The sequence below is a fragment of the Malus domestica genome, chromosome 12 (assembly GCF_042453785.1).
Source record: "Malus domestica chromosome 12, GDT2T_hap1".
NCBI classification, from domain to species: Eukaryota; Viridiplantae; Streptophyta; class Magnoliopsida; order Rosales; family Rosaceae; genus Malus; species Malus domestica.
Window position 1 is genome coordinate 20,185,120 of NC_091672.1, and position 16,663 is coordinate 20,201,782.

The 16,663-nt window shown below is 38.6% G+C and overlaps 2 protein-coding genes across 2 annotated transcripts; both read right to left on the minus strand.

Moving 5' to 3' along the window:
- Positions 1-9,865: 9,865 nt before the first annotated feature.
- Positions 9,866-10,819, minus strand: LOC139189866 (uncharacterized). Its single transcript, XM_070809113.1, has 2 exons — positions 10,339-10,819; positions 9,866-10,146 (listed from the first exon to the last, which is right to left on the minus strand). The coding sequence occupies exons 1-2, from the start codon at positions 10,817-10,819 to the stop codon at positions 9,866-9,868; spliced, it is 762 nt and encodes a 253-aa protein (XP_070665214.1).
- A 704-nt stretch (positions 10,820-11,523) lies between these two features.
- Positions 11,524-14,843, minus strand: LOC103423414 (serine/threonine-protein kinase AFC1-like). Its single transcript, XM_029089568.2, has 12 exons — positions 14,468-14,843; positions 14,031-14,202; positions 13,856-13,882; positions 13,625-13,778; positions 13,493-13,541; positions 13,259-13,373; positions 13,008-13,099; positions 12,644-12,800; positions 12,493-12,557; positions 12,252-12,349; positions 12,068-12,173; positions 11,524-11,941 (listed from the first exon to the last, which is right to left on the minus strand). The coding sequence occupies exons 1-12, from the start codon at positions 14,573-14,575 to the stop codon at positions 11,783-11,785; spliced, it is 1,302 nt and encodes a 433-aa protein (XP_028945401.2). The 5' UTR covers positions 14,576-14,843; the 3' UTR covers positions 11,524-11,782.
- Positions 14,844-16,663: the final 1,820 nt, after the last annotated feature.

The following is a 16,663-nucleotide window of genomic DNA, read 5'->3' on the forward strand; positions in this document are numbered from 1 at the left end:
TGCCCGAAAGTCCATCATCCTCAATTTTGAATGCACTTCACTCTTCTCTTCTTGGTGGGAAGACAAATGGACCAAGAAATATGGAGGAGACTTGAGAGAGACTCATGTCGCCTTTTCAGTCAACTTTCTCTTAAATCATACCCCAGTTCTGGCGAACTTGAAAATTGGAAGGAGATGATCCAGGAGAAGAATCGGTTACTTCTGATAGGTATTTCTTCTTCTTATCTTGATTCTGTATCCCTTCTTCTGAAGCTCTTTAACTTTTACCTTGCTTAATCCTGCAGCCCAAGTGGATGTTGAATCGTTACCTATTGAGTCTGAGGATGACTCAGCTGACGCAGCAGTTCTTCATGGAGCTGCGGCAGAGGCTGAAAGACAAGAAGCTGGGGATGTTTTAGAAGATTCAGGGGCTGAAAAAGAAGCGCCTGAAGTCATCACCCAAGTGTCTAAGCGAAGGAAAACGGTTGTGATTGAGACCTCAGATTCTGATCCTACATCCCCAACCAAGACTAAACGACTAATTCCTACTAGAAAAAGTAAGAGAACAAGAACCGTCCAAACTCTCAAATCTTCAACCTCATCTGCTACAGTTTTTTAGGCAGGCAAAAAGAAGCAAAAATCTTCAAGTGAGTTTTGTTCTTTTCTATCAGATTGCCACCCTTCTTCTTTATCTAATTACCCTTGTTTTCCTTGAAAACAAAACCTCAAGCATCTAAGAAACCAACCATTGCTTCTAAAGAGGAACCATTAGGAGCTGAAATGCACAAAAAGGCTGAAGAATTGCGAAATATCACCCTCAAAGAACTTGAGGTATAGTTTATGTTTATGTCTGCATAGTCTTTCCTACTTTCACAAAACCCTGAGCATGATTACTTGAGTCAGGCTGCAAGAGAGGAAAAGCTTCGTCCGCCCGAGGTCTCTTCACCACTTGCCCGAGAAACAAGCCTCTCTCCTCCCTGGGTTAATCCTTCAGAGGTACATTCCCTTCCTTCTTGAACCTTGGGTAACTTTATAATCTCTGGGGCTAATGCCTGAACCTTTCTCTTCTTCTGACTTCATCCAGGTCAGGGTATCTGCCCCCTTGCCTAGTCAAGGTTCTTCTTTAATTTCTCCTTCTGTCCTGGAGGCAACTCCATCTTCTCAATTTGATCCATCCACAGAAGTCAATTTGATACAATTTGATCCATCCACAGTGAGTAACTATCCTTACATTGATTTCCTGTGCATTGTTTCGATATCAACTTCTGTTTACCTCTTTTTCAGCCTTCTCCACCACATAAAATACAACATCTGTCAGCGGCAACATGTAACATGTGACGAACCCATAGTCCCTGAGATTCCTGTAACTTCAGAGGCAACTACTTTGCAGGTGTTTGCTTGCCCGATAGTTACCCTCGATGATCCTCTTTCATCTCCTCAGGGTCGAACTCAGGTATGGAGGTATTTTCTTCCTGTTTTCCTCTTATCATCTGTTTACTAACAATTTGCTACTATCCCTGGATACTTCTAGGGCATTGGCGAAGGTTCAAGCGCAGCTTGTTCTTCCCCTGTCAGTGGTAGAGGGTCTTCTCCTCAACCAGGAATTGGTACTTTTCCTTGTGAAGCCCCAAGGCTTAGTCAGGTATATTTCTTCTTCCCAAAACTTCCCTTTGCTTCAAATTGTATTTTTGTCTTAATCTGGTCTTCTTTGGTCTTTACAGCAAGTTCTGGAAGAAGCTTCTCCTCCTCACCTGGTTCGTAAGTCAAAGCTCCCCCGGCCTCATTTAACTATTAGAAGTGCCGGAATTTCCCATCCTGGAATTGAGAAGGCCAGGGAGACAGAAACTGCCCCATCAGTAGGTACTACTTCATTAGAGGAAACTAGGGTGCAAAATCCTCCTCCTGCTTCTCCATTTTCAAAAACTGCTAAGTTGCCCGAACTTTTTGAAGAATTCGGGCAGCTTGAGACAAGGTTGAAATCTTCAAAGCATTCTTCACCTTCCGGCTTTCCAAAACAGCAACGAGTTTTCCAAGAATAGGCAAGGAAGGACTTCTCAGCTTCATTTAGCCTTAAGGCTCTTTGTGATCTGGAAAAAGGTTACGAGTGAGCTTTTCAAAGCCGATCAACTGTCAAAAACCCAGCATGATTCCTTTATTTCTTTCTTTGAGAATTTGAGGGCTCTCCGGGATCAACATAAGAGAGCTGAAAGACAAGCCAATCGTGTAAGATGTTTCCAGGAGAAAGAATCAAGTACTTCTGCTCAGGTAGAAAGGTTGATGAATGACGGTTCACTGACAAAAGCAAGGATCGGAGTGGTGACTTCTGAAATCCAGAAGCTAGAGGAACAACTGGTTGCTCTCAAAGCCGAGCAAGCAACTCTTCTTGACACCCTCGAAAATCAAATCGAAGAAGTGAAGAAGTCAAACTCGGAGTTAGAGCATTCTAGGTCTCAACTTGCAAATAGCCACACTGTTTTGGCCGAACCTAGTAGGATTTTTGCAATCATGCAGACATATCATTCTCGAATAATCACCCTGAGTGAAGATGTAAAATTATTAGACTAGGATTACTTGTAACCCCTCTTTTAGCATAATGAACATGTATTTTGTCTTTTGCTTGCTTTGCTTCTGGCTCTTGTCTGAACTTATTTCGGGCCACTCTTTGCCCCCTTGTTTATTTTCTTCTTTCTTCTGCTCCCCTCACCAATACCAATTTTGGGACATGATCATGATCCCTTGGTCCCCCTTATGGCACTTTTATTTGAGCGAGGGTGTTGTGACAACTTGGGATCCATCTTTCTCCTCTGTCGTAACAACTGATGACGCTGGCTTCCCCACCCAAATTAGATTGATCGCGTTGATAGGGGCTTCCGAGAAAGGATTGGTATCAACCATCATACCAGCTTGGGGCTTATCAAGTAACAGTTTTCCCTTCACTATAAGGTCTTGTATCCAGTCTCTGAACTGGACACAATTAGTTATAAAATGGTTGAAGGTATAGTGTAACTTACAATACTTTTTTCCCCTCAGCTCTTCTGGTTTGGGCATCTTTTTAGTACTGTCGAGCACAATTACTCTTGCCCCACCAGCTCTTCATAAATCTCAAGTGCTTTGGCCAGATCGAATGAATAGCTCTGGTACTTGGGAGGTTTCATAGGGACAAAGCCTTCATCATTCATCACAATTTTCTGGTCCTTGATGGGTTGAACTAATCCTTTCACCATCAATGGTTTGAAAGGCGTAGTCATCTCAGCAGCACACACCTCAACTTCCTCTCTGTCATAGCCATCTTCATGCTCTGGCCCGATTTCTCCTACCTCCACACAATGAATTGCAGCTTTGTTTTTGTAGAAGGGATGAGCTTTGGAAGTATGCTTCACTTGCTGCTCTTCTAGCAATAACCTTTCATATTTTGTGGCAGCAATTACCAATTCATGTAGCTCGTTAAATTGTGTATCATAAAATCTTTTCTTCAAAGGTAATCTCAGAGCCCTTTGAGCAATTGATATGAGCTGAGCTTGGTTAACAGGGAATTGGCATCTCATCCTTGTCTTCCTGAACCTTATCATGAAGTCCTCTGTGGACTCATGTTCGTATTGTTTGACTTCAACCAGATCATTAATAGTCATTTCTGGTTCTATTCTGTAAAATTGTTCATGGAAGGCCATCTCCATCTGCCCCCAATTGGCAATAGAGTTAGAGGGTAATAGAGAATACCAGTGAGATGCTAGTCCCGCCAATGAATTCCCAAACAACCTTAACTTGTAGTTTGGGTTGTCTTCATATGCCACACAATGATTGGAGAATTTGAAAATATGGTCTCTGGATGACACACTGCTATCTTCACCTGTGAACATTGGGAATGCGGGCATCTTGAAGTTGAGAGGAAATGGATTTTGCTCATCAATGTATTCAGGATAAGGTTTTTGATAAGTAACCCTGAACACTGGGCAAGCCCGTGGTTGAGCATTTTGAACCACTGCCCCCCTTAATTCAGCCAACTCATCCCTTAGTTGTTGAGTAGCTGTATTATTATTCTGGAAGAGAAAGGCAGACTCGTTCTTTGGGCTTCGGTCATTGCCTGTGAATGCTTCTTTCTTTGATTCAGGCTTTCTCCAGTTGGCTCCTCCTCCCTTATGAGCCATCGGGGGTGGCCTATAAGGAAGGGGTTTATCCGAAGTAGTGGAACTTTCTTTTCTGTTGAACTCTCCTGTTGTTATGGGCATCCCATACTTTGTCCTTTCTTGCTCGCTTTGCTTCATATTATTAAATGATAATAATGGGAAGCTAGGAAATTCTTTCTCCAGGACTGGTTCTATCACAGGCTGACTTCCTTCAAGAACTATTTTCTTTTTTCCCCTATCCTTTTCTTCTTCTAACAGTGGAAATAAGGGAATAACTGGTTCACTTCTGATGGTAACCTGGCTCATCCCACTTCCCTAAGCATTTTTTGGAGTGGAAAACTCCAGATCTAACCTTCTTTGTAGATTCCCTGTTAAGGTACACAGTCTACTGACTTCCCCCTTGGTTTCCAAAGAGATTTTTTCCATACTTCTTAATACTTGTATCATAGTGGCCTGTAATTCCTCATTAGTTCCTCTCCCTTCCGACTTTCCGGATGAAGATGGGCTTTCCTGGACCACATGTCCTGATGGGGAAGAAGGATTTCCTGATTGATCTGCCATTTGTAGCAAAGGTTGAGAAGGACCGTCCTTCGTATTTTTTTTCTGCAAAGTTTATGGCTTTTCTTCTTGGACATGCAAGATCAACACAAATGATATCCCACCAGGCGTGCCAAAACTATGTTCGTGGCTAGAATTTCCGTCGAGGATGTCTCCTAGCCGACGAGCACACAGCTCCCCGAGAGGTTGGCGCCGGTTGATGCTTTCTGTCGGGCTTCTGCTTTACTGATGGGCTTGTCGGGCAAAGCTTGTCGGGCAAGGCTTGTCCGGCAAGGCCGAAAGAGAAGGACATAGTTAACTTTAAAAGGTGCCTTTGTGGGGCCTTAGGTGTAGGCCTTGAAACTCACAATCAAGATTAACTTTTAAGTGCTCAGGCATGCCACTGCCATCTTTAGCATGGCAGATGTAAAATGGATGTTGAGTTTAGTTGCACATATACCCGAGAGGCCGTGTTAGTTATGACAGGTGCCTTTGTGGGGCCTTAGGTGTAGGCCTTGAGGCTTCCGATCACGAACTAACCCAGTACCCGAATATACGATGTTTGTTTTATTGTCTGCAGAAGTGTTATAACCATTATACTTCTGATTATCCGAGCCCGCAGAGCAAAATGAACCCAAATAGGTGCCTTTGTAGGGCCTTAGATATAGGCCTTGAGGCTTCCCATCAGAATCCCTTCTATACTCGAACGTTCTACTATAATCATAATATAATAGAAATAAAATTAAGAAATAGATCGATTACTTGCGCCCCAAGTAACTTCGGACTTCTTGTTATCAAAGCTTGTCGTGGATGGGTTAAGTCCATATAAGGTTCTTTTTTATGCCTTGAGGCCAAGGACTTTTAAATGATCAATCTTACATGCCCGAGAGCTTAGAACTTAGATCTGGTTTGAACTATGAAGACATATTCAAATCGAATTCAAGAGCTGAGAGAGTCTTATAATAGTCATCTTACTAGAAATAACTTGAATACAACTTGAAGTATAAAACATATTGCTAGGCTAATGAATGAAAAGACAAAAACAAAGAGAGTCGGGCAAGGCTGATCGTCTTGCAACTTCCTATCTTTGTGGTTTATCAAGGGGTTTGAGAGCTTTTAGAAAGGGGGGGGTAGGGAGATGAGTTTACATAAAGAAATTGATACTACAGCAAGCTTAGGACAAGGTAGCAGAGCTATTACAAAGGGTTTTGGTGAGGGTTTATCCCGAAAGGGATGAAGGCTTGGGCTGACTACAGCTTCGTTTGAAGGCAAATCTAGCTTTGAGCAGAGTTTGTGCTTGTATTTGTTTGTTTGATTGAGTGTGTCCAACTCTGATTTCTCTTTCTTCTTTTATAGACACTTTGGCTTGGCCTTCTGTAGCAGTAATCTTGCCCGAATGCAGTTTGAAGGATAGTGACTCATCAGCTATTTACTTGTACTGCCACTGTAAAGTACTTTTAGGCTGATTAGCTGGCTGGTCTATACCACTTGGTCTTTGGGTAGGTGAGCAAGTGGTGCAAATGATCTGCACCTAGTCGGGAAAGGCCTTTTCTGCCTTCTGGGCTTCGGCTGGGCTTCGGGTTTCTCTCCTCCTTTTGGGCCAACTCCCTTTTGAGCCCAAAGTTTAAGTTTTAACCCAAACAACTGTTCACTTTAATGAAAAACTACATTTTTACATTAAAAAGTTAAACCTGCTACTATTCACTTTACCTTTTATTTTGTCCTTATCGTTAAAACTTAAAGTTTTCAAACTCTTTTCATTAGTTTTCCTTTAATTCTATTATTTCAAATTTAGGTAATTTTTACGAAAATGATAGAGATAAAGACATAAAGCCTAGACTTAAAAGAGTGTACACCACAAGGACAAGCTCTAGACAACAAATTTAAAGAGCAACTATTCATTTACTATTATAGAGAAAACGAAGAGAGAGTAACTGTTCTTTTTCCATTTTAACAACTTTAAGTCACTAGATACTACTGTCTAATAGTATTTCTTTTTACTTGTAAGTGAGAAATTTTAGCTTTGATTCTCGTCAAATGCGAATTTAAACCATATTATTACTAACTCATTATGAAGTTAAAACATCCCTTTCCCATGTAGAAACTTTGAATATTTTATTACTCATTAAAAATTCAAACCAAATCCGCTCTTTATCTAAAACACCTTCTCTCTCTTCCTTTTTTCCATGGTTTACGGGTTTACCATTTAGCATATAACAGTTACTCTATAATTGAAAGAGCTTAACTGTTGCAAAAGATTCATCATGTTTTTTTGCTGAAAAAAAACAATAATCATCGTATTTTATATGCAAAATTTAATCATAATTTTTCGAACTCAAAAATACGTACCATATGTCTTCAATCTGTATATATATTGAACATCAAAAATAAAATGAGTATAATATATTGATAATCCTTATCCCAAAATCGTTTGATATAACTTGGGCAAGAAATTCCTCCTTGTCCCAACAGTGTAAATAATCATCCTTACATGCATAGCACGCCAAACGAAATAATTTTGGCTTTTTATTTAAAATGATTGCTAAACTCATTACTTTGATTTTTTGAGATTTTAAATTGATATAAGTGGTCTATGAAATTGTCGATCATCAAACATTTTAATATGTGAGACATCTCCGTTAAAGGGTATTTTTGTCAAATTAACTTCTCCCATTGAATTGGTGATTTGTTCAATTTAACAGAGATTTTTTAACAGAATAATCAAAATGATTGATGGTGAACATTCTCAGATACGGTTTCTATCGATTTTAAATCTCCAGACCAAACGGGACTATTTTAGCTAAAAATGCAATTATTTTTATCAAATCCCTTCTAAGTCTTATCTTAGAATATGATCCAATATTCCAATGGCATTGTCACATGAGTCGACTTTAATCTTCTATTACAGGATTAATATATCATTTAAGCTACACCGACCTAGTACGATATGATATATTTGTTAGGGCAATTATGATGTTGATTCACGGTTTCTCACTACCAACTCCCTTTTTGTATTTTATTTTATTTTTCTATTATAAACGATATTACTTTTTAAAGTTATTACGATGACAAAAAGTAAATTGAAAACGAAACATTAGAAGCCTACTAATAACCTATTCACAAGTACAATCTACCACTTGTCACTATCAGAATGCAACAAGAGCATATGACGGAATTAAACAAGGATCAAATCATCAAACAATAGGGAAGAGGATCCTCTCCAGATCCACTCTGCGAGGATCCTTTCCAGATCCACTCTGTGAGGATCCTTTCCAGATCCATTTTATGAGGATCCTAAGGATTCTCACATCTTAACTCTTAACTGTTCATCGTATATCATACGGTCAGTTTCGTCAGATACTATTTATGTTAATTTTAAATAAAAAAAGTCAAATAATTTCTGACCGCATGATACATGATGAATAGTTAAGATGTAAAGATCCTTAGGATTCCCACAAAGTGGATCCAGATGGAATCCAATTCGAAACAATAGTTCAATGTGAATTTTTTAATATTCTTTATAATACTGCTACGAAACTATTTATAAGACTATATCGTAGATGTTTGAAAGAGATTAAGGTCATCTCCAACCGAATGATCCAGAGGCCCAAATGGTCGAAAATAGCTAGAAAACCGTCTCCCAAGGGCTAGGCCAAAGGGCTTGTGGGCCCCACTGGACCAAAAAAATGCCAAAGGGCCAACCGGCTAGCCCAAAGCAGCTAGCCAGCCAACCCCGGTTTGGGCCAAAATTTTCACTATTCCTGTCGATTATATCCGACAGCATTGTACTTATTCCTGTCAGTTATATCTGATAGGAATGGTAGGCCAAAATTTCAAATAAAACTGTTAGTTATTGTTGGATTCAATTTTTTTTTTGGGCCAAATTTGTTTTTAAAATTTAATTTGTAGTTTTTAAATTTAAGTTGTAGTTTTTAAATTTAAATTGTTTTTAAATTTAAGTTGTTTTAGTTTTTAAATTTAAATAATAAATTATGTTTGGCCCTATAGCCCTCGACTGGAGACGGTTTTTTATGACAAGGCTAAAACAAACCCTATAACCCTTTGACCCTCGACTAGAGAGGAAGACAAATATGGTCATGTATTGTTTATTAAAATATTAATATCTTAGAGGACCAGAGGGCTTTTAGCCCTTTGGCCAGCCTTCGATTGGAGATGGCCTAAGGGTTTAGGCCATCTCCAACTAAAGGGTCCAGAGGGCCGAAAATTGCCCGAAAATCATCTCCAACTGAGGGCTAGGCCAGAGGGCTCTGGAATCTAGGACAGCCCCACGGAATCGGAGAGGGCTAGCTGCATGCAGCCAGCCCAGGGCTAGCCATTTTTTTTTTAATGTTTTGTTATTTCTGTCGGTTATAGCCAACAGAAATAATATATACTATATTATTAGCGTCGGTTATAACCAACACTAATAGCAATGTTAATATAATAGCAGTTTGAACGGTGTCGGTTTAAACCGTCACTAATTCTAATTTGAATTCCAATTGTGTCGGTTATAACTGACACTAATTTGAATTCTAATTTGAATTCCAACGGCTAGCCAGTCACTAGCCATTATATTCAATTTTTTTTTTATGAATTTAAACCTTTTTTTTTCTATAACTTATATTTTACAAATTTTGGTTCATATTTTTTTTCGTATAACTTCTATTTTACAAAATGTGTTTCATATTTTTTTTAAATTCCATTTTTTTCTATAACTTCTATTTCACAAAATTTGTTTCATGGTTTTTTTAAATTCTATTTTTTTTCCTATAACTTCCTAAGTCATTATACAACATTAAATTAAATAACATTAAACAACATTAAACAATATGAAACAACATTAAATAACATTAACCAACATAAAAATTATACAACATGAAACTTAAACAACATTTTTAAGAACATTTAAAAATATAAAATGTAAATGCCTACTCCATGCTTCTTTGGGCCCGAAGATGTGCAACAAGATCTTGTTGTAGGTATTTGTTTGTGGCACGAGAGCGTATCATTCTATAGCGCCTCATGTACTCATCTATAGAGATACTACCAGTTCTTGGATTGAAAGGCAAATTAGGCTCATCATATATTTTTGCACGAGCCCTTCTTGACCTATTTGGATCTTCTTGGTCATCATCGGACTCTCCATCAATATACCCATCTCGCTCATATTCCACTATCATATTGTGTAATATGATGCAAGACATCATGATGGAGTCCAAATTTTCTCAACTCCACCCTCTTGCCAGTTCGCTAATGATCTTCCACCGTGCTTGTAAAATACCAAAAGCTCTTTCAACATCTTTCTGATATGCCTCTTGGTGTAAGGTAAACAACTTTTCCGCGTCATTCCTAGGGTTTGGAATTGCTTGAACAAGTGTTGCCCACTTGGGGTAGATTTCATCTACCAAGTAATACCCAATATTGTATTGACGATCGTTGATGTAGTAGTCAAGTTGAGGTGCTTTACCTTCCGTCAAGTTATTGAAGAGGGGCGAACGCCCAAGAACTGTAATGTCATTTTGGGATCCAGGGACTCCAAAGAAAGCATGCCAGATCCATGTGTCATATGAGGCAACCGCCTCTAACACAACAGTTGGCTTTCTCGACCTTCCGCTAAAGCCTTCTTGCCATTCGGTGGGACAGTTCTTCCAATCCCAATGCATGCAATCTAATGACCCTATCATGCTTGGAAACCCACGGTCTTCAGCTTTGCAAAGGAGCCGATTCAGATCTTCTTGATTTAGCTCGCGGAGGTACTCGTCTTTGTAAACCTGAACAATTGTGTCACAAAATTCTTCAATAGTATCAAGGCATGTAGACTCAGACATACCATGGGTTTCATCCATCGAATCAGCTAGGGAGCCATAGGCCATCATTCGGAGTGCAACAGTAACCTTCTGATGAGGTGAGAAACTAGGGCGGCCTGCTCTGTCCCGCTTTTGTCGAAAGTACGGATTGACCTGCTGGACATCACGAAGTAAACGCTCGAAGACATGACGCCTCATCTGGAAACAACGTCTAAAATCCTCTTCTGTGTACACCGAGTTAGGGTCGAAGTAGTTGTTTATCAAATTGGCATGCGTTATCGCTCTGTTTCGTGGTTTGTAAGAGCGACTAGCAATAGAACCACCCCGTTGAGGTTGTTCCCCAGTTAGCTGACACACCATGGCCACAGCCATAGCTGCTGCTCTATTTTGTTTGTTGCACCTTACTTGAACTTTTTCATCAGACTCCTCATCTTATCGTCTCATTTGCGCCCATTTTGCTTCTCTTTTGGAATTGGATGAGGACCCCCAGTTGGAATCTGAAGATCCAAAGTTGGAATTCATTGCAAACTTGAATTGAAAGAGACTGAATTGAAATAGATTGAATTCAAAGTTATGTGAATTATATCCCAATATCCACCCTATTTATAGCAAAAAAAAAATTCAAATCCAACGGCTAGCTGACGTCACTTAGCCGTTGGATTTGAATTTAAGTTGTAGTTTTTAAATAATAAATTATATTTAGCCCTATGACCCCTCTGGCCCTCTGGGCCTCGGTTGGAGACGAAGGCTAATATGACCATGTACTGTTCATTAAAATATTAATATCTTGGAGGATCTTGGAGGGCCAAATGGCTAAAACGAGCTCTCTAGCCAACCATCGGTTGGAGATGACCTTACAGCCTAGGAGCTGGTCAGCAACTTGAAAGTCTACATTAGTAAATTTAAATACCAAACCTGCTATCCAAATAGACAGTTTGCCACTGTAACATGTCAAGTAATTACGCATAGCAACAAGTAATTGACTTAATATACCGTCAAATGTTCGTTTATCTCCCAACTGAGAATCCCACTTTTACCGTGAATTTGGGTAAGAATGGCACATCGAACAAAACACAAAAACAACATGCAAGTTATATTTATGTTTTCTGGTCAAGCTGAAAATCATGAAAATGTAAACCAGAAGCGATCGCTTTAGAACAAGCAACCAGTATAAGAAATCGTAGGGAGACAGGTATGGGGTAAGCTTTACTATACATTAACAATCGTAAAAAATCAAAAACTCACAACTGGTTTTTCAACTCATTTGACTCGTTCATATCTTTCAATCTTTTTTGGTAAGCTCGTGCTCATGATCGATATAGATGAGGGCGTTGATTACAAGGGGTAGCCACCCCTTCTCATATCTCTAGTGAAGAAGGGATGTCTTAGAGCTTCCCTAGCCTTGAGGCGCTCTGCCGGGTCGTATCTTAGGAGCCCTTGCAAGAGCTCGATCAAATCACCAGCAGAGTGGTCCACATGCTGCATTATTAGGTTCTGCAACCGATGGGTCAAAACAATGGCAAAGTCAGAAGACTTCATTAACCATCCTACGCAATATGCCTAGCGGCGTTATAATTGGCAGAAATAAGATAAGAGACTTTTCAACTTCTTCAACATTACCGGAAGCCGGGGCAACTTGCAAACTGCTCTCATGCTTTCTCTAGAAGTTGCACCGTCAGGCCAATCTAGTCGTGCTCCCCTTCTAAAATATTTGTCAGCACGACGGCTGCAAAAATCAAGAACAGTTTATGAGCTCCACACAACATACAAAACGATAGGGGACTGTGTGCAGTATGAATCTTACTCGGCTCTGACCACCATATGTTGTGGTAGTGGGCCCAAAACCCTCTCCATCATGGCAAGATGCTCCAAGTTTTCATGTGTTTGAAAAAGGGCCTCACCCTGTTAAACGACAATATTGGAGGAAAAACAAGTGTAAAGAAAAAAGCTCTGGCACTCCATAGGCAGTAAAAACTTATTTTGAACTATAAATAAAACCGACTGAACTATAGATTATCGGCCCATATGAACTCAATGGTACTTACCGAGCAAAGTTCAACAAGTATGCAGCCAATGCTCCATATATCACAAGGATAATTCCATCCAAGTCCTGCAGGTAACATCAGATGACTGTCATCTAAAAGAGTAAAAATATGAAATCAAGATATCGCTTGAGTAGCCTAGAACTGTATTTACCCAAAATGACCTCTGGTGCACGATAATGGCGTGTTGACACCACATAGCTGTGATCCTGATGTTCAAATGTTGTACTCCCAAAATCAATGAGCTTAATGGCACTTGACTTGGGCAGATTCTTGAAATAGGAACCCTCTTTAGTCCAACGTGATAGAAACTTGATTGAAATTAAGGAAAGAAATTAAAGTGTCAGGATTTTGAGCTTTACTAAATTACCAGGCTAAGAGGTACAAGATCTGTAGATGGCTTGGGATGAAAAAATATAACGTAAAATGATGCTGCCAACTTACCAATTAATGTAATGAGGAACAAAAGTAAAATATAGAGAGATGAGAAACAAAAAGCAAGATTTAGGAAATGATACCTTATAGTCTGGCACTTTAATGTAGTCGGAGGACACAAGCAGAATATTCTCTGGCTTCAAATCAGTATGAATAAGGCGTAAATCATGCATAACTGCAAAAACAAACCAGCAACCCATTATTATCATCAAATACATGATATAGATGCATGTCATGCAATAATCTATCATGCCTAGAATTCAGCTTTTATACTTAAATGTTTGAGTAACATGTTGCAAAAATTTAGATAAAATGGCAAGAATTGTCCACACACATGCTACAGACTCCAAAAGTTGTCTGCCAAGCTCCCGAACAAGATCAATGGGAAATGAACGATAGCTGTTTTTGCGAAGAAAATCGTATAAGCTAGGTCCAAGCTTCTCAAACACCTGTTGAAACCATTTCAACCCATCCGCAAGTTTTTTTTAACTCACAGAAAATTCAGGCATAAAGGGACATATACTGCCCCTCCAAACTAATTAAATCAGAAGTATCAATAAATACTTACAATACAAATATGATTACGATAGTCAAACCAATTCCGTATTTGCACACAACTGCAAAGAATAAAACCGCTTATACCACCATCACTTTAAACTTCTACAACCAATAAGGGTGACAGAAATAAAAATATCCTTACCGAGTGCCACCAATATCATGCCTTGCAAGCCTTTGTAGGACATCAATTTCAATCATCGCAGCTTCACGATACTTATGTATGGAGCGGACAATTTTGATTGCCACAAGTTCTTTCTTTTCGTTGTCAATACACTCTAACACTTGCCCAAAAGTCCCTGGAAATTCATAGCCAAAATATTAAAATTTTATTCTGAGTGTAGATTTTTCACCCAAGAAAGCAAGAAATACCAACCCTCTCCCATTTTGCTGAGAATTCTATCTGCAAGTATGATGAGGAAATTGTATCAATACGTGTAATTGATAAGAAAAAAATAAAACTAACCCTATTCAATTCATGATGAGGTAAGGAAAAATCACCTCCTTACATATAACAAGACCTACATTACACAACGGTTAAAGGGACTTACATCGAGGGGTTAGATTTTCTCCGATGCCAAACACGTAATGACCATCTTTATCATCAGGTCTCCATGGAGGGGAAGCATTTCGAGGCACTCCCCCATAAAACATAGACGTATATGTGTAATTCGGGATCGGCCCATTCCCAAACTCCTGCCCGCAATAAAATGCCGGGAGCAGCTGCAAAACATATTAAGCATAATCAGATAACTGCATTACAGATACATATACATAATTCAACAATCTCAATTCTAGAACCTAATTACCCAATTCCTAAAATTCAAATTAATTCCGTCCCTAAAGCACAAAAATATCAAACAATCCCGAATTGAAAATTGCGATTACGTAACAAATTTAATAAAAACTGAAAATTGTGACTACAAAAATTAAAATTTAAAAAAATAAAAAATAAAAAATAAAAAATAAAAGACTACGAGAGACAAACCTCGGGAGGAGGAAGAGGAGGGGGCATATCCCATGCTAATCGAGGTCTCTTTCTCGGCCGCTTATCCATATTCTTGTGAGGAAATTCCATTATCCTCTGCGTTTCCATAATTCCCCTAATTTTTTCGCTTCCTCAGCGAAACACAAATTCTCTCTTGAGAGAGCAAAAATTTCAACGAATAAGAAATTCAGGACCTAATTAGGGTTCCGCGAATTTGAAATTTGAAAATTTGAGATAGGATTTGGGAGAAATTGATATAAGATTTGGGGGAAATTGAGAGGGGATTTTTTTGAGCTCTGAAAACCCTAATCTTGGATCTGAAAGCTCTAAACCATGAGATGGGGACGGAAACTAACCCTGGTTAAGGGGTTGGGCTTCGGGTTAACTGGGGAACCAAGACGATAAGTTAACGCTCCGATTTTCCAACTATGGTTAGATAAATGGGCCCCGCAAATTTTGATTTGCTTAGGCGCGTGCGGTCCCCGCCCGACTGGTTTTATGTGTCGTGCGCGCCTTTCTGTTGCGTTTTTTGACACGTGTCGATAAGTGGTCCCGTGAGAAGTCGCGCATATTCGAATTTTATTGATTTGGGCTTTGTAATTTTTGAACGGCCCGGCATACAATTTGTACCAAGAAGCTCAAATGGGTTTTTTTTTTTTTTTTGAACTTTAACGAAAAAATTTCTAGTATTGTTCATTTTAACGAAAAATTATATTTTTACATTAAAAAGTCAATCTTGGTACTATTTATTTTACCTTTTATTTTATTCTTATCCTTAAAGCTCAAAGTTTTCAAGTCATTTTCATTAGTTTTTTTTTTTTTTTTTTTTGGTTTTTATCACAAATGGTCCCTGAAATTGACTCACCCAATCAAGATGATCTCTGAAATTGAAAATCGATAAATGTAGTCCCTGAAAATGACTATCACAAATCAATGTGATCCTTCAATTAAAAATCTGTCAAATTTTTGTTATGTGCTAATGTGATACATAATTAAGTCTCACAAGTCTAATTAAATATTTTTATAAGAATTACATATATTTAAATAAAAATAATAAATTTTGTTTTTATATAATAAAAAACTTGAAAAATAAAAATGGAAAAACAGAAGAAGAAGATGTATACCTACCCACTCGCAAAAATCAGCTGCATCAAGTGCATAAATTCATGAATACATTTCATCAAGAACACACACAAAACAGACATTAGAACAAAAGCCATTGCAACCTTGTGTCATAAATATAGAAATTTGTGTTCACTCCAAAATTCAAGGTGAATCAAAAATACAAAGGATGATTTTCTAAAACATACAAATTTGAAGAGTTTGTTGAACATTTTGCATTTAGCGTGCATCTTTCATTAGATCTGAATTATGAAACATGGAAGAAGAAGCATGAACAGTTCATCTTCTTTTTTTTAGCTTTTTTTAAGTTTTTAATTGTACAAAAAGAAAATTTGTTTTTTATTAATTAAATATTTTTAATTCTTATAATAATAGTTAATTATACTTAGTGGATGTCACATCAGCATATAATAGACTTTTGGACAGATTTTTAACGGATGGACCACGTTGATTTGCGATGCACATTTTCAGAGACTACATTAATCGATTTCCAATTTCATGAACTATATTGATTGGGTGGGTCAATTTCAAAGACCATTTGTGATAAAAACTTTTCTTTTTTTTTTTGAAGAAACCTAAAGCCTTCAATTGGTGACCTCAAAGTCCAATATGACTGCTTGCAACTTCATGTACCTACATAGGCATTAACATCAATTAGATAACGTTGCAATCTTCAGCTAAGAAATTGCAAAGCCAATCCGGCACATGAAAAACACCCCAGCTATAGGAAGAACCCCCCAAACGGTTAACCAAGGGAAGTGAAAAGGTGAGCAACACGGTTACCAGCTCTCGGGACATAGACATGTAGAGATCGCATCGCCAAAAGCTGAATGTCATACACAATACATGCGATAGCGCCATCTGATCTCCGTGCTTGCCACAATGTATCGACTAGCACCTTCGAATCACTCTCAACCTCGAGTTGTTTCATCTTCTATGATGAAAGAAGTGTTGACACGTGTTCATAAGTGGACCCGTGAGAAGTCACGAGCATATTCGAATTTTATTGATTTGGGCTTTGTAATTTTTGAACGGCTCGACATACCAGTTGTACCAAGAAGCCCAAATGGGCAC

Excerpts from the sequence above, each read along its gene's own strand:
- LOC139189866 (XM_070809113.1), bottom strand. The coding sequence starts at position 10,819 with ATGGCTGTGGCCATGGTGTGTCAGCTAACTGGGGAACAACCTCAACGG. Across the intron at positions 10,147-10,338 it reads CCTTTGCAAAGCTGAAGACC|TTCTTGGGCGTTCGCCCCTC; the intron begins GTGGGTTTCCAA and ends ATGACATTACAG.
- LOC103423414 (XM_029089568.2), bottom strand. The coding sequence starts at position 14,575 with ATGGAAACGCAGAGGATAATGGAATTTCCTCACAAGAATATGGATAAG. Across the intron at positions 14,203-14,467 it reads CTCCTCTTCCTCCTCCCGAG|CTGCTCCCGGCATTTTATTG; the intron begins GTTTGTCTCTCG and ends TATGTTTTGCAG. Across the intron at positions 13,542-13,624 it reads CATGATATTGGTGGCACTCG|TTGTGTGCAAATACGGAATT; the intron begins GTAAGGATATTT and ends TATTCTTTGCAG.